The 24,776-nt window shown below is 36.9% G+C and overlaps 1 protein-coding gene and 1 long non-coding RNA gene across 3 annotated transcripts; one reads left to right on the top strand and one right to left on the bottom strand.

Annotated features, from left to right (window-relative positions):
* Positions 1-4,479: 4,479 nt before the first annotated feature.
* LOC128559004 (uncharacterized) lies at positions 4,480-9,023 on the top strand. Its single transcript, XR_008372015.1, has 2 exons — positions 4,480-5,825; positions 6,797-9,023. It is a non-coding gene; the product is annotated as an uncharacterized LOC128559004 (long non-coding RNA).
* On the bottom strand, positions 8,949-24,016 carry LOC123547128 (uncharacterized). Of its 2 annotated transcripts, none has more exons than XM_053549672.1 (8): positions 22,576-24,016; positions 21,273-21,386; positions 20,154-20,383; positions 17,726-18,827; positions 14,665-14,830; positions 10,415-10,695; positions 9,900-10,085; positions 8,949-9,114 (listed from the first exon to the last, which is right to left on the bottom strand). In XM_053549672.1, exons 1-8 carry the CDS (start codon positions 23,716-23,718, stop codon positions 9,076-9,078), a joined length of 3,261 nt encoding a protein of 1,086 aa, XP_053405647.1. In that variant the 5' UTR covers positions 23,719-24,016; the 3' UTR covers positions 8,949-9,075. The 2 variants fall into 2 exon arrangements, with proteins under 2 accessions (XP_053405647.1, XP_053405648.1); XM_053549673.1 differs by having other exon boundaries at positions 21,273-21,383.
* Between the last annotated feature and the right edge of the window lie 760 nt (positions 24,017-24,776).

Raw genomic sequence — 24,776 nt, 5'->3', positions numbered from 1 at the left:
CTCCCGGTCATTATTCTATAGAAAATGTGACTCCTTTCCTGTAAAATATTGACTCCCATTATAAAAAAATGACTCCCTTTGAAAACTCTATAGTATAACGACCCCCCGGTCATTATTCTATAGAAAAACTGACCCCTCCAAGTAAAATACTGACTCCCTAAAGATGACTCCCTTCGAATCTCATAGAATAACGACCCCGGTTATTATTCTAAAGAAAAAGTGACTCCTTCCATGTAAAATACTCACTGCCGAAATTACTGCATTCGAACTCTCATATATTATCGATTCCCGGACATTATTCTATTTAAAAAAGTTACTCTTTCCGTGTAAAACACCGGCTCCTAAAAGACTTTCGACGATAATATCTATTAAAAAGTGATCCCCACCAAACCTAACGGACAATTTTATTAGATCTACAACTCTAATACCCTCCATTGCCAATAGTTAACATTTTGATTGTACTACTACTACTGGTGCCGCTACTTCTATTGCTATTACTACATGCACTTCTTCTTCTTCTACTACTACTACTACTACTACTACTACTTCTTCTACTACTACTACAACTGCTACTACTGATACTACTATACCTGCTTCCACTAATACGTCTTGTACATCTACCTCTTCTTCTCTTGCTGCTGTTGTTGCTGTCACTTATTCCTCTGCTGCTACTGCTGCTGCTGTAGCTGCTGCTGCAACTGCCACTACCACTGCCACTGCTACTACTATTACTACTACTACTTCTACTACTACTACTTTCTATTGTTGCCGCTACCGTACTTTACTGCCACTGCTAAGTATTGCAACTTCTATTAATACTAAGTTCTATGCTAGCAGTTTCTTGTGCAGTTTTCTTCTGAAGAATTACTTCATACCGAAGTTTGCAGGGATTATTGACACTGGTGTGTTTTGTGAACGTATTGTGAATTGTTATTTTCCTGAAAAAAATGTATACACCAAGATACAGCGTCTAGAAATAGAATCCCTTTTCCCGTTGCGGAATGCTCTGATTTCTGTGTCAAGTGATGGTATCTGGGGCTAATGGTCAAACGGAATGATGGACGGACGGACAAGGGCAAATCTATATGCCCCCCTTCCCCGAGTGGGGGCATAAAATGCAGCAATTAGGCCTTAGATACACGAGTTATTACTAAATTTGACCAAATGACCGGGGGTCGTTTTTTTTATGGGAGTCAATATTCTTCGTGAGGTTCAGTTTACTTCACGTTGGGGAGTCATAGTACTATGATCTGGAGGTCATAATACTATGACCGGGGGGTTATTTTTTCTATAGAATAATGACCGGGGGGTCATTATTCTATGGGGGTCGAAATACTTCATTACACCGGCCTAACTGCAGCAGATTTATCACGATTAAAGAGTTCAATTTGTATCCAACTTCCCAGATGTATTTCATTTTTGACGAAGCTGTGTTCGAAAAGTAATCGACAGCGTATATAAATATAAGATAGCATAAATTATATTTTCCATAAGAAACGTTTGCTGCTTATGAACACCATTTCTTGCACAAGTGAAACTGGTCGTGATCTCTGAGTGTGTCAATATCGTCAGGTATTGTTCTATATTTTGTCAAAATTTCAACTTTCATTAGTATTTTCTCCTTCGAAGTTGATTTGCGGTTAATCATTCTCTGTCGCATCACCTTTAATTGATTTCTTTTGGACTGTGTTCGAAATCTTTCCTTTTTTTTTAGGGAATTGTAATAAATCTTTGTTGTCTTTTGCTTTTTTACAAAATTATGCCTCCCTTTTCCGACTTAGAATTTTTTGGTTAAGGTTTTGTATGTACGCTGGTATCTCGGTACTCACTAATGGATTGAAACATCACATACTTGTTCACTGTCATGGTCTGACATGCACTAAGCAGGTCCAATAACTCTATTTCTTTTCAAAATTATGCCCCTTTTTGCACTTAGCAGTTTTTGGTTTAGTTTTTTATGTAAGCTGTTATCTCAGTATCCACGATTGGGAATGAACTGAAACTTCACAAACTCGTTCACTGTCATGATCTGACATGCACTGTGCCGGTCCCATAACTCTTCTTTGTATTTTTTCAAAATGATGCCCCTTTTTTCGACTCAGCAGTTTTTGGTTAAGTTTTTGTATGTTAGCTGTTATCTCAGTATCCACTGATGAGAAAGGATTGAAACTTCACACACTTGTTCACCTTTATGATATGACATGAAGTGCAAAGGTTCAATAACTCTACTTTGTATTTTTTTTAAAAATATGGCCCTTTTTCAACCTAGAAATTTTTAGTTAAGGCTTTATATGTAAGACAGTATCTCGGTACCAACTTACGGGAATGGATTGAAACTTCACGCACAAGTTTTTCCACTGTCATGAGCTGGTAAGCACAGGTTCCATAACCCTGTTTTGCATTTTTACAAAATTATGCCCCTTTTTCGACTTCTGTATTCATTCAATTGACAAGGCTGTTGAACAGTCGGGCGTCGCAGTCCTCCGACAGCTCTTTGTTTTTTGCCTAATACAACCACTGTCAATTTATTACTATATATTTGTATCTCTCTCTCTCCCCCCCCCCCCCCCCCCCCACCCCCCTCCCTCTCTCTCCCTCTCTCTCCCCCTCTCTCTCTCTGCAGAGTAGAATTATCTGATTTGTTCTTATACTAGTATCCTAAAAAAGTATGCCTTAGCTGAGCAACAAGAAAAAAAATCAAAGTATCAAAAGTTAAAGTTGAAATACATTGTAATTTTAGGCTATTACACCATTAAATGTATTTCTGATATCATAAAATAAATTAAAATTTTCATAAAATGATATGCTGTTTATCTCTAAAAAGATTAGCTTTTTGATGTCCTTAGTTCGTTTTTAGGAGATCCTAAATTCATTGTTTATACATGAAAATAAATGTTAAAATATTTATAAATCATTTAAAGATATCTGAAAATGTTTATATCTTAATGACATGTTTTATGGATATAAGTAATTTAACCTTTTTCCTGTTAAAGTTTTGGTATGAACTGGTCCGTCATTCAAATTTGGCCGTACCACTTACTTTTCAAAGAAAAGTTCACTGATTATTTTCTGACTGAACAGCGAACAATGCAGGCCTTGATCAACCTGCCACCGGCCTGTTAAAGGTTAAGTATAAAACTTTTCTTAATTTAATGATATCATACACTATAATGACTATATACAAAAAGTCTATTTTGGATATCATCAGACAGTTAGACTCCCTTTACTTTATTATGAACGCAATGTTCGCTGAAAATATTTTTTCTGGTACAATAAATTCATATGTAAGACTGTTTGAGCCGCACCACGAGAAAACCAATATAGTGTATCTTGCAACCAGCATGGATCCAGACCAGCCTGTGCATCCCGTCGCAGATTGGTCAAGATCAATGCTATTTGCTTTCAAAGCCAATTGCAATTACAGAAACCGTAAGCGAACAGAGTGGATCCTGACCAGACTGCGCGGATGCGCAGGCTGGTCTTGATTCATGCTGTTTACAAATGCACTACGTCGTTTCTCATGGTGCGGCTCATTTGTAAGATGTATTCGCTGCGATTATAGCCCTTCACTGTAGTTTTACCATTATGAAAGATAATCCGTCAGATATAATATCGACTAGCCCTTATTTTTGCCAAGCCTCTTCTTTCGAAGCAGAAAGCTGACGCTTCTTTATTTCGAAATGCTTTTTTTTTCTCGAATATTATAAAAGAGAGAATTTCTTTAATTCTAAATCAACTTGTTTCCGGCGACTTTGATGCATAGCATTAAAATTCTTGTCACTTTCTTCTGCGTCGACAGCATTTTTAAGGCATAGACTAAAAATCTACTTTCCTTAACCACAGAATTTGAGACCTGTATTTAGAAAACTTCTATTCATTTGCCCGCTTATTACAACAAGAAAAAACCTTAAATTGACAGGGATGCTCGCTATACGTAAATCTACATGTACCTGTAAATCTAAGCGGTTAAAACTTTCGATTAACATTTTGCGAAAATGTTTATGAAAATTAAAATTTTTAGAAAACCTCCGAGACGAAACACCCGAGAACGCTTATTGGAGGGGAGAGGTGGTCTAGTGGATAATGTGTCTGCTGCTCAATCTAGGGGTCGTGGGTCACGAACATGACTTCTCATATAACACCAGTACTGGATTTTCCATGAAGCGTACTCGAGAGTGGTTCCTCTCATCACAATTGAGCTAAAACAAATTAGTATAAACTAAACTAAATGAAATATGCCCGTACGAATCTCATGCAACCACTGTAATGTCTTATCAAATTATAATTCTTTATATTTTAAAGTTATGTTTATTAATTCAACACGATTCTGATTTAAACCAAAGCTTACGTAAATACATTATTTAACAGCAAGTTTCGTTTGTAGATTGACTTAAATTCTGCTACAATACGGTAACTTTCGATCCAAAGAGTAGATAACAAAGAAATCTATAACGACACAAAGAAACCTCGTAGATCAAACGTATATTGTACGATTGTATTGTTTAGTTTAAGCATAAAGCATTCTCTATAATTAACCAACAAAATAGGCGCCCAGTTATCTCTAAAGATCGGAAACGTATCATATGACAAGATTTGTTTTCTCATGTAAATGGGCAGATAAAGGGGTGAACACTTACTGAGCGGCTGAAAATATTCACTGGAAAATAATTATTTTGTGTAGTTGAAAGCTTCAAAAAAATGCGAAACGTCAGCAGTCAGAAGGATGATGTTTACTGAATGTATTGTGTACAAAAGAAGCTTTAGAGGCGTTTTTTTGCTATGCATATTCTGTGTCATACGGGAGTACTAGACTGTTTTCTGATCGCGCGGAGAACCCAAGACTGCAATCTTTGGAAGTAAGTGATAAACTAATTCGAGTCTCCTCCCAGCTTGCGAAGAGGTGAGATTCGTGAATGCGTAACTAATCAAGTTTAATTGTTTTAGGCTTATACAACTGACGTGAGTACAGAGCAGTACTGTGTTGCGCAGAACTAAAAACCGCGATTTATTGGAAAACTGGAAAATCATAACATGACTGCTTCCTGACTGTGAGGAAAATAGGACCAGTATTTGTGGGATTATTGGAAAACTAGCGAAGAGTTTAAAAAAAAAGGACAACAATAGATGTTAAAGTTCTTTACTGTTTGTTTTCTGGTCGTACAGAACTAAAGAGACTGCTTTCTGGTCAATCCGATCTTAAGGATTATTGGAACATCCTTTTATACCTCGATCTGTGCAAGTATTAAAAAAACAGTCGTGACTGCTTCCTTGGCGTGCAAAACTTCAAAGCTCGATCTGCGGAAGTATTAGAAAATAAATCGTGATTGCTTCCTTAATCGATGCCTCAATCTGTAGAATTATTGGAAGCTTATGTGATTTGTTCCTGGTTGCGCAGAACAGCGTTGTCATTGGCGACTGCTTTCTGGACTTGATTATAGAGCACGAATCGAGATCTCCTGGATTATTTGGTAATAGTTCAGTACATTATTAGAACTCGCACAGAAATTGGCTATATAAGATGCTTTGTCTCGTGTAACTACTGTGATTCAGTATAGAACTACTTTTAACCCTGCGAATCAAGCTCCACAAAATATATAATGACGACCGGCGGGGTCAAGGATAAAGTGGACAGGCTAATTCGGGCAAATAAAGTTGCAGTTTTCTCCAAACAGGGGTGTCCTTACTGCCTTGGGGCGCGCAACACAATCAGGAAATATATAGGAAAGCTACTGCCACAATCAGCTGTCCTGTTTTATGATATAGAGAAAGAAAATGACACGAGAGAAACACAGAACTACCTGAGACTTATAACGGGAGCTCCATCGGTAATAAGTACAGTTTCTTATGATGATGATTATTATCACTGCATGTATCTTAATGTTGTTGTTGTTGATGATGATGATGATACTGATGATGATGATGAATATTAAATATTACAACAGAGGATCTTGTAAAGTTCAAAATCATGGGTGCTTACTATGTTGTCCCGTTAGGGCCATCGCCTCATACTCTGAGCCTGAAACGATACCACCGTGTTGAAAAGTAGAAATAACGAAACTACGGTGGTGAAAAGTTGAAACAACGAAACTGCAAAGGCGAAAAGCCGAAATTATGATGGTGAAAAGTTGAAACACGATGGTGAAAAGTTGAAACTGCGATGGTGAAAAGTCGGAAATCCGATGATGAAATGCCGAAACTACGACTGTGAAATGTCCAAATAACAATGCTGAAACGTCAAAACAACAAAACCATGATGGTGAAAAGTCGAAAGTACGATGATGGAAGTAAGAAATAGTTTCGAATTTTCACCATCGTAGTTTCATTGTTTCGACTTTTCGTAGTTTCGTGTTTTCGCCATCGTGGTTCAACTTTTCACCATCTTAAGTTTTCAACATTTTGTATCATTATTTCAAGCTCATATGCGGCGATTGTCCCAAGGGGACACCATAGCTTACCGTATATATGAAATCTGAGTTTCTTGGTAAAATTGATTAAGGTTTTATTACACTAAGGTAAACGGACGCTCTGTCAGTATTATAAGAGGAAACAGTCAATTTTGTTTAAGCTATTGAACAAAATCTTATTATTTGTACAATTTTAGTATGTGCACACACGTGTATAATAAAATTTTATCAGCTTTGCATCGAGAACAATGCACTGGTTCTTTGACGGAATAACATCGCGTTCTTCTTGTTACAATGCTAATAACCTTTAATGATATAACAGTTTTCTAATACAAGAACAAATACAAAAGTAAATTTTTACACTATATATGTATACATCAATGTCTTCGCAGGTTCCGAATGTTTTTATCCATGGAAAGTTTATTGGTGGACACGAAAAGCTGAAGTTTCTACACAAGACCGGAGAACTAGAGGACATTCTCAGAAGCGGTCCGGTTGTTAAAAAATAGATGAGCCGCGTCATGAGAAAACCAACATAGTGAGTTTGCGACCAGCATGGATCCAGACCAGCTTGCGCATCCGCGCAGTCTGGTCAGGATCCATGCTGTTCGCTTTTAAAGTCTATTGCAATTAGAGAAACTGTTAGCGAACAGCATGGATCCTGACCAGACTGCGCGGATGCGCAGGCTGGTCTGGATCCATGCTGGTCGCAAACCCACTATGTTGATTTTCCCATGGCGCGGCTCAGATGTATCTCTGCGATCTGGACTTAAGACTGAGTGACTGATCGTAAATGGAGAAAAAAACCTATGGGTTAATGAAAAAAAAATCGTTTAAAAGTGGTTGCAAAAAGAACTGTTATTTAACGTGTCATACAAATGTTTTGCCGTATATATGCTTTTCCAGTGACTCAGAACATGCAGTTGATATGCATTGTATATAAAAACAAGAACTGTTTTCCAGTCTTAAATAAAAATGCAATGATATGTTAGAACTGTTTTCCAATCTAAAAACATTGCGATCATATGAAAGAACTGTTTTCCAATCTAAAAACTTTGCGATCATATAAAAGAACTGTTTTCCAATCTAAAAGCTAAAAATTGCGATCATACAGAACAACTGTTTTCCAATCTAAAAACTGCGATCATATAAAGAACTGTTTCCCAGTCTAAAAGCTTTGCGATCATATTAAAGAACTGTTTTCCATTCTAAAAGCTTTGCGAACATTTAGAAAAACTGTTTTCCAATCTAAAAACTTTGCGATCATATGGAAGAATTATTTTCCAATCCAAAAACTTTGCGATCATATGAAAGAACTGTTTTCCAATCTAAAAACTTTGTGATCATATGAAAGAACTGTTTTCCAATCTAAAAACTTCATGATCATATGAAAGAACTGTTTTCCAATCTAAAACTTTGCAGTCATATTGAAGAACTGTTTTCCAGTCTAAAAGCTTTGCGATCATATAGAAGAACTCTTTCCCATTCTAAAAACTTCATATAAAAGAACTGTTATCCAATTTAAAAGCTACAAATTGCGATCATACAAAAGAACTGTTTTCTATTCTAAAAACTCTGTGATCACAATTATGGAAAAATTGTATTCCAGTCTAAAAACTTTGTGACCATAAGAAAGAACTGTTTTCCATTCTAAAAGCTTTGCGAACATTTAGAAAAATTGTTTTCCAATCTAAAAACTTTGCGATCATATGGAAGATTTATTTTCCAATCCAAAAACTTTGCGATTATATGAAAGAACTGTTTTCCAATCTAAAACCTTTGTGATCATATGAAAGAACTGTTTTCCGATCTAAAAACTTCATGATCATATGAAAGAACTGTTTTCCATTCTAAAACTTTGCGATCATATTGAAGAACTGTTTTCCAGTCTAAAAGCTTTGCGATCATATAGAAGAACTGTTTTCCATTCTAAACACTTTGCGATCATACAGAAGAACTATTTTCCAATCTAAAAGCTAAAAATTGCGATCTATTCTAAAATCTCTGTGATCACAATTATGGAAGAACTGTTTTCCAATTTAAAAACTTTGCGATCATAAGAAAGAATTGTTTTTCAATCTAAAAGCTTTACGATCATATAGAAGAACCGTTTTCCAATCTAAAAACTCTGCGAGCATATAAAGAACGATCTAAAAGCTTTGCGATCATATAGAAGAACTGTTTTCCAATCTAAAACTTTGCGATCATATGAAAGAACTGTTTTCCAATCCAAAATCTTTGCGATCATATGGAACAAGAAAAGTACATTCGCGCAAAATTTGACTTCGTCAGTGTGACCAGTCACAAGCTTACAAAACGACCAATGGAAATGGTAATAGGTGTGGTAAGAAAGTCAAGAAAAAAGAAGGAAAGACGGAAAGCTAATGAATACCAGCGAAGCATTAGTTCAGTATAGAATATCTAAATGTGAAAAGCATAAACCAGTCAAATACATCACTGCTAATATGGAAAAATGTACATGCCGCTGTTAAAGACGCAATATTGTCCTTGAAGGAAGCACTTACATAAAAAAGGAAATCAAAATTTCACTCAATTTTATTAACATGTGAAAAAAGTACATTCCGTATAATTTGTGAACTTATTTTTATGCAAAACATATACTATATTTATTTTATATCTAAATCCACCCGGACCGTCCAGCGTGTATCTGTTAGTCTATGGGATCAGTTTCTCCGGCCATAGTGATTGCCTGAAAATAAAAAAAGCAACACACCTAAACATGAGTGTAGAGTCACTGATCAAACTTATCAACGAGATCTACGCTTAATTTCAGTAAATCAAACGAAAACCGAGATAATTATATTGCTAATTCAACTGAAGTGATATAATATTATTCAAAATTGTGGTATGGAACTCATGAGGCAAAATATGAAAATAGTCCATATCTAGCATATATAAGGACTCCTGAGAAAAACAAAAATGTGCATGTGTGTTTGTGTGTGTGTGTGTGTGTGTTGTACAGAAGCTGTTGTTCCAGAGTGTTCAATAAACAAAAATGTATGTAATATGAAAGAACTTTCTGACAAGGTGTTTTTAACAGGTTTATATTGTACTTCAAACACTTGCAATATTTATCACAATGTAACAGAGTTAGAACGGAAAAGGCTATAAATATCTTTTTATTACATACTCATTTCCATTCCACGTTAAGTTACAATGTTACCGGAAACGTCAATATTTTTCTATACTGACGTAACGTTGCATTTATTCTTTTATTTGGTTCAGTATTGCCAGTCTCATTCAGATTATTGAACAGATTCATCATATTTACATAATACATTATACTTGTAAATACGTATGTAATAAAACAGTTATCATCTTTGCATCGAGATATTATGCTCTCGTTCTTTAGCGAAGGATTTCCTCCGCAGAACTCGAGCATATTTCCCGATTCAAAGCTTATAACATATAGGCCTAGATACAAGCAGTGTAAAAGTGCACTTTCAGTGATCATTTTCTTACTTAAAAACATACCCATTGGTAGAAAGTAGCAGCTCCAGCACTAGCTATCTGCACGGTTTCAAGATCAAACCGTGAAAGAATGGCGTGAACACGTGTCAAAACTGCCGGTGACACGTTGTCTATGTTGAACTCGGCTACACGACGTTTGAGGGTCTCCTTTCCGCGCTTCATTATCAAACTTTGTATTTTCGTCCATTTCTATGGATTAAAAAAACAGATATTAAGTACATAATTATATTTTCTAATAAATAAGATGAAATGCTCAACACCCCAACACATATTGTTTACATATTGAGCTTATGAAGTAAAATGACACTTTTAAAATTTTCAAGTAAAATAAAATCGTAAGAATGCAAATGTAAGGCATTCACTCTGCGGGCAAAAGATTTGCTGACCTTCCTCGAATTGAGCGTCTATAAAAGGAACGCGCAATCCAGTTATTTATATAGAGAACAATGTTTTATAGTGTTTTTGAATAGTAAGAAAACGTTGTCATGTCACGTTATGCATTAAAAATTTATGCTAACCTTCAACTCTGACTCCTTGTTGCCTAGCAACATGAAAGTGGCGGCCATGACACTATGGACAGCTTGGGGAGGTTTCGGATAACTCCTTAATTCGGATATAGTTTTCTGGTCCATGGCAAGAACTTCGTGTCGCAGTCTTTTCAATCGTCTAAGTCTTGACCTGACAGCTTCGGCCTGCACAGCGAGATCACCAAGATTTTGTCGAATAGTCATGTCACTGGCACTGTGTAAAGCCTTTTCCAGATAGTCAAGGTCCTTCCTATCAATCGCTTCCCTTATATCTGCGAATTAGAAGTTGCAAATTGTATTCTGTAAAGATATAAAATGTTTTATTCTGGCAATAAAACGACTTCTTCAAGCTACAGAGCAAGGCTGATTCAATATCTCTCATCGGAGATTCGCAACTTGCTTCCACAGTTTTGAAAGAATATTATGAAATAAGATAAGTGTTCTCCGAAAAGAAGATCTTTCCTTTAAGCAAAATACAGGTGTTAAGGAGTGAGTATTTCTGTGGGTGCGGGTTCCAGTGGGACAGAGGGATGATGACAGATACTCCGAGACAATATCAAGGAACAAAATAAACTGTTATTTTTTAGGGAGGAAACTGGTAATGTGGGAGTGCGGGAGATACTATGGGGATGGTTCATGTGGGCAGCAGAGGATGACGTGAATTTTTGTGAGTGTTGGGTGGGAGATTGTGATGGGATGGAGATTGAAGGATTTGGTAGAGGATCACGTGACATTTGCGTGACATTCCTTTGAATTCAGGCCAGCATGTTTGAAGTAAAAGATAAATGAGCCGTGCCATGAGAAAATCAACATAGTGGCTTTGCAACCAGCATGGATCCAGACCAGCCTGCACATCCGCGCAGTCTGGTCAGGACCCATGCTGTTCGCTTTTAAAGCCTACTGCAATTAGAGAAACCGTTAGCGAACAACACGGATCCTGACCAGACTGCGCGGATGCGCAGGCTGGTCTGGATCCATGCTGGTCGCAAAGCCACTATGTTGGTTTTCCCATGGCACGGCTCAAATAAAGTTCCATAGAGCCATATAAAGAAAACTAGCCCGTCCCCTGACAGACATGCTTTTTACGAAACAGAACGGTCTGAAGAAAATTAAGTAGTGGCCGGGTTACATAAGTATATTATAACATCGTGTCAAATTATTTTGAAAACGGATCAGCTGTTTTAAGGTGAAAGAATTTTTAAAGCTTTCTATAAAGGCAATATGGATGGAGAAAACTAAGCCTGCTCCCGGCCACTGGCACCAGAACAGAAAGTAAATGCCTCTGTACATGTTATACCTTAACCTTAGGTATTCTATAAGAACCATGGTCATGAACGGGAAAATATACTAACCCGTTTCAATCGCGCATTTCATACCTAAAACACGCAGTTCGGTAAATGTGTACTATGGATATCAAACAAGTGGTAATTTATCTTCCATTGTGTATCATGTATGGGTCACATTTCTTTAATACATCTTATCTTAGAAAAACAACGCGTAGTTTATAGTTATTTCAACGTTACACAAAAAACTTGCTTGAACTTCCCTGGTGAAGTTCCGTTCTAGATTACAAAACCACTCTGATTGGGCCTGTTGTGAAAAGTTGTTAATTGGTCAGTGCATTCCGTACGTTTTACTACACTTGTTTATGGCTAAAAATTTGTATAAAATCGCAGTTGCTAATAAAATTGCATAAATGAAATGAAAATAAACAGAACAGATACAGACCAATGTACGTTTTCAAATTAAAGATCATATACAAGATCAATTTCATTCATCATTTCGAGTTTTAGTGTAAAATTGTGATATTTTAAAATTCTGATTTTGTTTGTTTACATATCGCCAAACATGTGCACACTGCCGTGACCTCTAGACCGGATGTTCATTAGGGAAGGTCAAGCAAGTTTTTTCTGTAACGTTGACGAAAGCATAAAATATGTTGATAATCTCAGCAATATGGAATATTGAGACAATGTGACTGGTGCACGATGGAAGATAAATTATCGCTTGTTCATTATACTAGGTACCCATTCACCGAACTGCGCGTTTAAGTTGAGAAATGTACGATTAAAACTGTTTAGTATATTTTCCCCTTCATGACCATGGTTCTTATAGAATACCTAGGGGTAAGGTATAACATGTACAGAGGCATTTTCTTTCTGTTCTGGTGCCAGTGCTCCCGGTCGGGATGGCCGTGTTTTATTAACGAAACAGACTGAAAGAATGCAGTAGCGGATCACTCAAGGAACATTGCTGTGAAACTGTTTTGAAATCAAGCCAACGATTTCAGAGAAGATTTTCAACGTTTTCTATATAGCCAACTGGTAGCCATGTTGTTTGTTGTTTGTTTGTTTTTTAATAAAATGGTGAGAATGATTTGAAATTGAATAAACTTCACTTATCTAAATCTTCTGTTTAGTATAAAAAAAAACAGCCACTTCAGTTAAATCTTATGTATGTATCTGTATTTCTACTGGCAAGAAGCGTCATACCAAAGACGTAAAAAATGGTACTAGTAGCTTCCTCGCTTGGCGCTCAGTATTAAGAGGATAGTGCTAGAACTGGTCAGCCCGGTGTGAGTATAATGTGACTGGGTGGGGTATCATGCCACGTGTCTACGGCGTGATATTCCAGTGAGGCAGCACTATAAAGTTGGGCATTGTGCTCACTGCTACAAGTAGACACCGTCGTTTATATGACTGAAAAATTGTTGAAAAAGACGTTAAACCCGAACACACACACACACACACTGGCAAGAAGAAAAAACTTCCTTTAAATAAGAAGGCCATGTCGACCCAATATCGGTTAAACAGTTTTGAGAGATGGTCAGCAAGGAGAGCATTTGTGTCAGCAGTGGTCTGCCACTACAAAAAGGAGCATATTTTCTCATTTTAGTTTATACATAATTTATTTTAGGTCGATTGTGAAGGAAGTTCTACAACTTATATTAATCACTCATGACACCTCATTCCTGATGGAATCCATCACCACGAGGGTATGAGAGAAGAGGCCAGTTTCCCTTTTAATGCTGAGCGCCAAGCAAGCAAGCTACTGGTACCATTTTTCACGTCTTTGGTATGACGCGGCCGGGGATCGAACCCGCGACCTCCCGCACTCGAAGCGGACTACCACTTGGCTATCGAGGCAAAGGACATGTCCCTACTTTCAGTCTTAAAATAAACGGAGTATTACATAGAAAGCGTCACAATTCATCCAGTGTACATTCTAGCAGTGAAAAAGGGTGATATCTGAGCACATCTTGCAAATGAAAAAAAAAGGAATCTATTTTCTTTGGATTTCTTCCGACACCACCACGAAAGTACAATTTTGACCGAAGTACTGACTAAATTACATGAAAGAGTCACTGGAAGAAACATTGCTTTGAAATTATTTTGAAATTGAGCCAGTAATCTCAGAAGATTCTCAATGGTTTCCATAAAGACAAAGGAAAAAATTGCCTCTGCCCTTGGATGCCGCGTATTTAAATGAAACATAGTGATCAGAAGGATATTTGTTGAAGATCAACCAAAAAACATTTCTGTTACATATTTTTTTGAAATGGGGCAATCAGTTTCAGAGAAGATTTTCAAAGTTTTCCATAAAATTGGTCTTCCCTCTGGAGGCCATGTTTATTAACGAACAGAATGATTAGGCGAAATTTGGTAGCAGGCCATCCAAAACATTTCTGGGATACTATCATAAAATAGGGCCGACGGTTAGTTTTTTTTCCTTTTGGTTGCCACAGCAACCGTAATTCTAAAAAAGACAACGGACGAAAGCCAGATATCCAACGATCCGAAAAGTTTTTTTGTTTGTTTGTTTTTGGGTTTAACGCCGTTTTTCAACAGTATTTCAGTCATGTAACGGCGGGCAGTTAACCTAACCAGTATTCCTGGATTCTGTACCAGTACAAACCTGTTCTCCGCAAGTAACTGCCAACTTCCCCACATGAATCAGAGGTGGAGGACTAATAATTTCAGACACAATGTCGTTTATCAAATAGTCACGGAGAACATACGCCCCTCCCGAGGATCGAACTCGCGACCCCGAGATCCGTAGACCAACGCTCTTACCTACTGAGCTAAGCGGGCGGGCTGATCCGAAAAGTACACCATAATAACATCTATTTCAGGTGAGCTAAAAGCTGAGACGGTTTTAACATATTTGGTATCGTCAAAATATGTCGCAGTTCTTTTCTGCACATTTGTGTTCAATAGTTTTAAAATAACCAAAATTCTAACCTCTGTTTAATCTAGCTAAATGAAGTTTCTTCTTTGCTGCAGACAAGTCTCCACGGTCTTCCATATTACGGTCAACAAACTTGTCTATCCAGTGAGACAGGATATCTACTTCACCATTCTCCGTAGCTGTGATAAGTTCAGCTCGGATGTCAGCTAATTCAGGATCCTTAAATATATCATACAATTCTAACGAATGAACATAGTCTTACTGCCCAAAACTAACACAAAAAGATAGGACACTTACGGAAAACTAAAGTCTTTCTTGAAAGTAATGTTTATCAAGATACCTCTTGCATTAAGAAACCACTTTTTGTGTTCCTTTAAACTAAACTATGTTGTTTTATGAAACCATATGGGTAAAAACAGCATTTTTTTGCCATTTCCTTGGGTCGTCTCTTAAAGCAGGAGACCCGTAAAGATAGTGGGAATTTTTCATTCAATTACGCATCTTGCGTAATTCTCCGGTCGTATACTGTGCTACATTAGAGAGTTTGAGATTTCAACTAACGTCTCTCATGTATATTTGGGGTAAAACGTCACCGATATGGGTGTATTTTATTTATATCAGACGTTGCTATTAAAGTTTTCCATGTAATATCAAGTAAGGCTGAGACTTCTCTTTATTGCTATAGGTGAAATAAAAAGCTTTGTTTCAGGATTTCTGCTTATTAAGTTATTCGATTATCCATAGGTATAATTAGTCTAAATTTGATGCGAAACACTATCAATAAGTATAAGAATAATGAAGTTTTGTATGGCTAATGATTTTAACTAAATACATTGAATTGAACCTGGAAGTATGAAGTTATCAACTGATTTTGAGAAACTAACACTAACTTCTACGGCATATTTGTGTCCCCAGGCGGTATCGATTATACCAGATGGGCCTTTTTGTCGTACGAAGTGAAGTTTTGAACGTCCGAAGATGTGATATCACGAAAGTCAAAACTTCAGTCTTTTTTACATCTACACTGTCCACAAACTCGGCATTAAAGACTGAAACCTGGATGGAGGCACATGGCATGACAGTCATTTTACTTGAAAAATGAATGATAACGCGCAATTATCATTTATTTGAACATTTTATTTTCACTTCCAAATAAAATCAATCCGTTTCTGTCGGACACTTAATACGACAATTTCGTTTTAATTATAAACATAAAATGGTACTAGTAAAACGGAAAATTCTTTTGAAGTATCAGACAATATCAGATCTATGATATCATGCTGCGAGAAGTTTCCTGTTAGCCGTATGGGATAACTCCATTCTTTACATGCACGGACCCAGAGCCTGGCAGAGGGGCATTTTGGGTCACTCCCCCACTTTGATTCTTACATTTTACAAAGAAAATCGGTCTTGAAACTCGGTGTGACCACCCCTCCCCCTGAAATGGGTGACCCCTTTTTTAAAGTTGGTGTCCCTCTAACCAAAATTCCTGGATCTGCACATGCTTTACTTATGAAATAGTATATTCAAATAAATACGTGTATATGCCCACATGCTATTTTGTGCGACAATTTTCATCTCCACCTAACATTTCTTGATTGTTTCGCTAGACAATTGGTGACTTGGCACGATTATATTGTGCTGTCTGAGAGTTTGGCATTATACAGAGTGCCATGATGCCAAAACGTATGATATCACAAGAGTATCTTACATTTGTTTCAAATCGCTTGTTAAGTGTATTCATTAATTGTGTATAAGGCTCATGTTATCAACATATCTTTTAAAAGGTTAGATTTTCATCAAGTACATTGTATACTGACATCATTTTATATAAAACCTAAATGCTAAATGTTCGGAGCAACACCAATGAGTTTTTACATTGTTCACATTGTTTCGTTTCGTTTCGTAATCGCACTATATCCATGCGATGACTATATTTATTGAAATGTTTTTATTTAATTCTCTTTTTTTAAAACCTCTTGTAAAAGTCCTGCCCTTTCGGACAATTGATATCAAAATGCACGAAAAAAAAAACGATCATAATTACGGATAAATTGAATGGGCGGATTAAAAGAAGTAAGGTTCTTTCTAATGTTTGAAATCTCAAGGAATTCTAATCGAACTTCAACTTCATACGTTAAATTCGCAAGAGACGTTGAAGGGGAAGGCGGAAGTTGAAATCTCAAACTCTCTACTATCATTCAAAAGAATGCCGATACGGCATACACGAATACCGTAAAACGGGCTTTTTTACCTGCTGCTAATTTCTACTTTGTTTTACGACCAATGTGAATTCGTAAAAAAAGATTAACTCGTATACATTATAAATTCAAAGCATAAATTAAGAACCTTACATAGCATAAATGTAGCTGCATATTGAGATAACTGGTATGTTTTCGCATGAAAATTACCGACAGTCATTACCGGTCAACAATCTTAGTTTAAACATATTTATTCCCAAATAGTTAACATATACATTGATACATAGTCATACAGTGAATATTGTAACTTAGGAAATGATAAGAATGGAAGACTAGTCTTATAGAATTCTTCTCCTTCGCGGACAATTAACTTGTAGACATACTATAAATTTGTAGCTAAAATGGGACTTGAAAGAAAAAAAAATGTTGTCGTTATGTTATCTGAAAACAAATGTACAAAGATTGTCAGTTCAGTATTTTTTGTTAAAGAAAAATAAAGACGAAAAAGGGTTAGTAAAAGAAGATAGAGTTGTTATAATAGTGAGTATATAATAATGAAATGTGAATCTAAAGCTTAATGTCTTACTATAAATATAAAGATAGAAGTTTCAAGTCTGGTCTTAAAGAAAGGGTACTTTGTCTTATAAAATCCTGCAGTCCGACAATCTTGATACAATCTGTACTGTATTTAGTTGAAAAACCATTAGCTTATGATTGTCACACAAAAGTGTGTTTGCCCCCTATGATGTGAAACCCAACACGCACAAATATTCTTGTAAAATCCGTTCTCAAGAACTATGATATTCATTTTTGACATTACGCCTTGCCAGAAGACCAAAAATATGTTATCGGCGAGGATCTATTTGAAATGGAGATGGAAACTATACAAGTTTATGTATAAAGGTTCAATTACCTCAACAATTTGCGTCCTATGCATAAGGAAGTTACACACGTTCTTGCGATCTCCATTTTCCTCCTTCACAAATATCTGCAAAGCATATTCACCTTCACCAGGAGGCGACACCTTCACAACAACAACTTCGTCATCAGTTTCTGTACTCACGTGCTGGCATAACTCGTCCCTTGATTGGTTATTTGAAATAAAGTCAGCTTCTAATTCAATTGCTTTGTTTTTAGGCATTGCAAAACGAATATAAGTTACGGTGTCTCCGTCAAGACTTACAACCGGCTGCTTGCAAGTAAGACTCTCTATTCCACGTGCATCTAGTGCTTCCCCGGGACCCCATCCAATCTGTGGGACGATCGGCAAAGGTTCACACCATGGCATTACCTCAGAACAAATGATCTTATAATCGCAAACCCAGTCAGTATTCAATGGTCTTTTTGGATCTGTACAATGTATTTCTAGATTAAAGACACCAATGATGGGAAATCGCAACTCGAACACGGCCATGTCGTCGTGGATGTAATGAAGAATATACCGGCTCAGTAACATGACGTCATATTCGCCCTCTGATTCAACATGTTGACGTGCGAGAAGCTTATAACCAAACTTGTACCTTTTTCCGCGGTCAGAAGGAATGCCGATTTTCACTTCCGCTTTTCCATTATTTGCACGTATCACGCATGAGTGAGTATCGTGAATGGACAATTTTAAATCATGGAAAGCCGGCTGCACGAACGGCAGATCTTCAAACTCCGCTTTTGATAATGGTTTATGCAGCAACTGCCACATATTGTCTTCTGGGAAACATTTGGTGATGAATTTATCGGGATCTGTTAAGAAATAGAAATCGTTTGGTTTTTTAGTATGTTGTACTTCCAGTACAGCGCCATCTGTATGAAACTCGTCACATTCAACAAGTGTCCAGCCTCCGGTTTTATAGCCATTCACAGAATGCGCAGCCCAATGCGAATGAACGAAATGCCAACAATTATCTATGTAAACGGCGTTCCACGAGTTTTTGCCCTTTTTGTACGTAACCTTATCTCCAACGTTGTAGTTTATGCCCTTGGCCACTCCATGTATAACAACACACATTATCTCAGCTTTTCTAAAAAAGTGAAAATTAAAATATTTTACTGTTAAGACACTCTTACTCGTTTACGTTTCATCGGTCTACTATATATGCTTTGAACTAGTGCTTCATCTACTTGTAAACATAAAACGCATATGAGAAAAGCAAAAGTAACGCGTCCCGCGGAATAACTAAGGAGTGAGTAGATCTATATCCAGTGAGTTGTTCTACGTGCCAAGCTATTTGTTATAATTCGATTCTGAAACGTCTTTTATAAAAAATAGTTGGCTAGATCAAAATGGAGAATCTCTCTCGGTCCCTTTATGGCGCAAAATTATATCTCGACGTGACGGCAAATTTCCGTGTTTTAACAGATCTTAACATGATTTTTTCATGCTAGAGTTTTTGTTAAAAACTGTTTTATACGTATCAATGATTAGTTGGTTGTTTGTTATGTAAAACGATTAAAAGTTCTCTTGCATATGTTATGTAATATTTGTATTTTATAGGCAGAGCTATTATATACGGAACCGCATTAAAACACAGCATCTTTCAGTGTTCAGCCAACAATTATCTACCTAAGCTGTAATTATAGTGATAGTGTACTATATGCAATAAAATAAAGTACCAACCATTATGAAAATTTAACGCAACACCAATTTATGAAAGTTGCAATAGTTCACCGCTTTCATAAAGCGGTTTCTTAGAAACTGTATTAAGCGAAATGGGCTTTCTCTCTGTTTACGCCGTCCAAGTAAAGCTTCAATCGGCTAAATAAGCTCGTCGAGTCGTATGAGTATAGAACCTTTTTGGTCCTAGATACAAATCATTAGGCAATAAAGAATACAATAAAAAACTCATTTTGCCGAACTGATCAGCAAATCTGATGAAACTCCATATTTCAATGAATGCTATTTCATTTCATTTCATTTCATGACTTTGTTTTTTTGTAATGTGTGTCTAATGAAACAGACCCCGCATTATTTCACAATGAGATTTCGTAAAGTGTTAGGTTAATTTTATAGCATGCAAAATTCGCGAAGAATTTAATTCAAAACCTAACCTTAAAACAGGAGTTATTGAGAGCTTTATGTATTGTGTGTGTTCGGGTTTAACGTCTTTCTCAACAATTTTTCAGTCATATGAACGACGGTGTCTACTTGTAGCAGTGAGCACAATGCCCAACTTTATAGTGCTGCCTCACTGGAATATCACGCCGTAGACACAGGACATGATACCCCACCCAGTCACATTACACTGACACCGGGCTGACCAGTCCTAGTACTATCCTTTTAATGCTTTATGTAAGTGTTGCGTTTTAAAGCGGTTCAGTACACACTTATGCAAGTTATATGAAGTTACCTGCATAATGTTGCAAATAATTCAGCATACGTCGCTCGATGTTGTCTAATATTATAGAGAAATCCTCGTGGTGTTTGTAGGTTCCTGTGCGCAGGCCGAGTGGTTAATGGCAGCTGTTGGGTGACAAGCCAGCGGTACAGGGCTCGAACCTTGGTGATGTCTGTAGTAAGATCTTCTAACAGGAACTTCAGCAGTTCGTCAAAACTATCTAGTAGTACTGCCTCGTTGCCCTTGACAAATAAAAAAGGACAAAAATGTGTATTTAGGACTAAACAGTGTTGTATGCCAAAGATCTATCTGGTTGCTATGGTAACGAGAACTAATATTTTAAACGGTATGAAACTGTTAGATGGGTTCTTCTTGGTCTAGTGGATAATATCTCTAATTTCAAATAGGTTTAGCCTCAGCTTAGTGGGTTCGAGCCCGTATCGTTCAATATGTAGGGAAGCCATCCTGCTGGCCTGTTGAAGGTCGGTAGTTCCATCCAGAAGTCCGACCATGCATTAAATAATGCACAGAGTGTCACCAGGGAATTCCCTATGAAATTAATTGTTAGAAATCTTGACAACTACAAAGTTGACATGTAGCTAGCCTACGACTTTCTTCTGGTTAACTTAATGTCATCTCGAAAATTCGGCATAAAATGTGTACAAAAGTGTATACTGTAATAGTGGTGTCCTCTGAAAAACTTATTGTCAAATTAACTTTTAAAGTATCCCTTAAAAACGGTCGATCACATTTCATAATAAGCTTTTATCTTTCCCACTTTCTGTCCCATTCTTTGTGTATACTTTAAAATTAAACAACACATACTGAAAGCAAAAATGAGCCGTGCCATGGGAAAACCAACATAGTGGCTTTGCGACCAGCATGGATCCAGACCAGCCTGCGCATCCGCGGAGTCTGGTCAGGATCCATGCCGTTCGCTAACAGTTTCTCTAACTGCAATAGGCTTTGAAAGCGAACAGCATGGGTCCTGACCAGACTACGCGGATGCACAGGCTGGTCTGGATCCATGCTGGTCGCAAACGCGCTATGTTGGTTTTCTCATGGCGCGGCTCAAATGATCACTGGTCACGGACAGTGCTTCTAAAAGATTAAAAATTTTATGTTCCGTACCTCTGATACGCATTCATCAACATGAACAAAGTCCCGATGGTTGTAAATTTCTGCCCGTGTCTTGCCCGGGGGTTGTGGAACTGGGTAACCTTCTTCTTCATCAGGAACAGTCTGCTGATAGAAAGAAAAAAGAGAATGGCTGAGGTGTTAATACGTAATTGTGCATATTTTCTACTCTCCTTATACGATCCACCAGACTGTAATTATTTAGACATCTAGCACAAAAGTTTCATTATTTAACTGGACAAAATACGCCAGGAAAACTACAGTTATGGCAAATCATAGCGTATGTACCATCACTAAGTGATGCACAACAAAAACAACTGATGGCCGGATTTCCAAAATTAAAGTACAGTAAGATAAACTCGAATTTTTCATCAATCAGAATAGTTGTGATACAGACGGTCTGAAATAATTTCAGCAACTGGAACTTTCGTTACTATTCACAACTGATTACGCCCCTCCTCCTTTCCATCTTGAAAATAGTCCCCGGAAATCAAGATCATCTTCTTAGTTGGTATATTGGATTTTTGTTTTCAAATTCAAAAACAATTTAACGGCAACCTGCAATTTTCATCTCTTTAAATCAATAATTAAATTAGGGGTCAGCGCAAAACTAGTGTATCTTGTTCTTTATTAATTTACAATTACAATAGTTTTGCACTAAAGCCCACGTTAAATGTTATGAGAGAAATATTCTTAATAATGATCTTCTTGCTTTCAGTTTCAGATCAATCTTCTTAGTAGGTATATTGGATTTTTGTTTTCATATTCAAAAACAATTTAATGGCAACCTGCAATTTTCATCTCTGTAATGTTATGAGAAAAATATTCTTAATAATGATCTTCCTGCTTTTAGTTTTGCCGCAAAGAGATAAATATTGGTCAAGTTACTTAACTTAACGATCTATACACTTTCAAAGTGATTTTCAATGAAACACAGACTTAAGAAACAAAGAGTTTGCGTTGTTTTATTTACATTACCCTAACAAAAAAAAAAATACTCGTATTTTAAACAGTTTAGTATTTTATCGCTATCAGTTGATGGCCCTTATGCTATACATACATTATCTGTCAATGTGTTTATAGTAATGATAATAATATCTATATTGTTCTATTATCTCACTTATCAAAAGTTTTCTGAATTATAAATTGTTAACTTAGGCTGTTTCAAATTTACATCCATCTACTTGCTCGTCTTATTGTACAGTTATACGCATTGTAAATATGTGTTAAATGCATATATCTATGGAACAGGTCCCTAACTGGTCTCAACAGATGCGTATAATTGAATAATTCATACCGAATACTTTCCGTCCGATTGTCTTATACCGTCCAGTGTTTCAAGAGAGGCGGTTAAGTCGCGTGACTGCAGAGAACACACGCCATTTGCAATCCAAGCGTTTGTTGGAGTCTGAGCAGCAGAAGATGGCGCTGATCGGACTACCCCTGGTTTTGTCCTCTCTTTAAATGACTGAGACTTCTTCAGGTTCCCAGGATAACTTCTTTTGTTAAGTGATGCAAAGTCAGCGGTGCTTGTCCCACTAACTGTGAAACATCTTGGTCTGTGCTTCAAATCTCTGGCAGGCGTGACTGGTCGTGGAATGTGACTCGGTCGCACTGGTTTTGTTGTTTCTGTTTCATAATTTTGACGCTTGTTTGGTGAACCAGACACCTTCGATTTGCGTGGTGAAAGATCAAAATCACATTCTGAAGAACTTCTCGACGTAACGCTCATTGTGCTAGCACATCCATTACTTAAACCGACGGAATCTAGAGACAAGCTACTTGAAGTCCTGACACGACTCTGTGCATTACTTTTAGAACGTTGTTTCTCCGTTGGGGTGGGGCTGCGTCCATATGTTTTTGGCGGGGATGTTAAATGACAACAAGCGTGTGAATTTCGTTTTGTTTCATTAAAAGAAAGACATCTTCTCAGTTGCACCCCGGACTCTGCTTTTCTTTCTTCTTGGCTAAATGAGTGCATTGTTCTCGAGCGTGGTATTGTGTCGGTGTCTCTCGTTTGTCCTTTCGATAAAGTTCCAACGGTATTCGTCAGATTTTTTCTCACAGGTGTCTTCAAACTTGCACTCCGAGTCAACGGTAGATTCCTGTCACGATGTGATATTTCTTCCTCAAGACTACAGTGTCCACAACCATAGTTTAACGAAAATGATCTTTGCTGTCGAACAATTTCAGTGAAAAGAACTTTGTCCGGAATAATCAGACATTGCATGCCTTCTGTCCGGCTGAAGTCACTAGTTCCCGGAAACCATTCCTCTAGTGTGTCACGTGACATTTCCAATAGCATATTATCCATTGAAGAACTAACTGGTTTCAGCGAACTTGGCTTTTGTTTCCTTGTTATCACTTCCGGTCTATGCCCCTGATCCTTCGTTGACATTGACATAGATCGGAACAAAGAATTTCGTTGAAGAGACGTCATATTTTATAAGACAAAATAAATTCCGCACTATGTGTCTACTAATTTATTTTTATCAAAGTCTAAATTAAATGCACGGCTTTACATGTTCGTATCAAAGCACTTAAAGAACTGTTTTTTTTTATATATAAAATCCACGTAAAATACCACCGGTTTCTAATCGAATACACCAGAGGCCAATTTTGACGACTTGTCTAATTGAAGGCCATATACCCTCTGTCCAAACATATTGACGTATTCGTGATGTATCGTTATTTATCCGCCAATGAATAATTTATTCTAGATCTACCTGACTCGCGAATGTTTTTCTCCTACTTTAAGGTGTTAATTGGGTTTGATTTCGTTATCAATTATGCATATATGTAACACCACCTTATCAGAGGGCACAGTACAGTTAGGGTATCTAATACATTTATACGGGTATTTTTGCACTATAATCTTAAAGGATATCTCTCACGTAAACTCACGAATTTTTGTTATGATTTAAATGTTAAAGAGTCTGGAGTGCAACTGTATGTTGCAATTGCAGAGAAACAGTGTTCAAATATTGTTGTAATACGAAGCGAAAATCCGCCCCCACCTCCCACAACCTCCAAACACACACACTCTCACATTCACCTAAAACCGCACGCCCAAACACAAAATAAAACTCAATTTCTACATTTGTTCAGTTTCCAATCCTTGTTGTGTATCTTAATTTTAGGAAATTTTGTTTCCTGATTATATTTATTTATCTATTTATTTATTTATTCTTCTTGACAACAAAAGAAATAAACAAGATTGACTACCGGCGTTTAGCATATAAATTCTCTTTCATCTCCATATTTAATTACAATTTTACTTTCATTTTATATTCCTATTATTTACATGTTTTTGCCCTGGGATATTTCCTAGATCATCAAACCTGGCCACAGCCGGGTATAAGTGATAAGTTGACATTGAACATTGACAGCAGGGTAATTTAACACTCGATTATACAAATTATGTATCATATCCAATTATTATCTAATTCAATACGCAATATCACATACATGTATACTCGTGTACCATATGTTATTTTT

This window comes from Mercenaria mercenaria, chromosome 8 (assembly GCF_021730395.1).
Source record: "Mercenaria mercenaria strain notata chromosome 8, MADL_Memer_1, whole genome shotgun sequence".
Classification (NCBI taxonomy): Eukaryota; Metazoa; Mollusca; class Bivalvia; order Venerida; family Veneridae; genus Mercenaria; species Mercenaria mercenaria.
This window is presented reverse-complemented; position numbering and strand designations above follow the sequence as displayed.

Coding starts and splice junctions, on each gene's coding strand:
- LOC123547128 (XM_053549672.1), bottom strand. CDS start 23,718: ATGACGTCTCTTCAACGAAATTCTTTGTTCCGATCTATGTCAATGTCA. Junction 18,828..20,153: donor TTATTTGCAACATTATGCAG/GTAACTTCATAT, acceptor TCACTTTTTTAG/AAAAGCTGAGATAATGTGTG. Junction 9,115..9,899: donor CTGCTACTTTCTACCAATGG/GTATGTTTTTAA, acceptor TTTTATTTTCAG/GCAATCACTATGGCCGGAGA.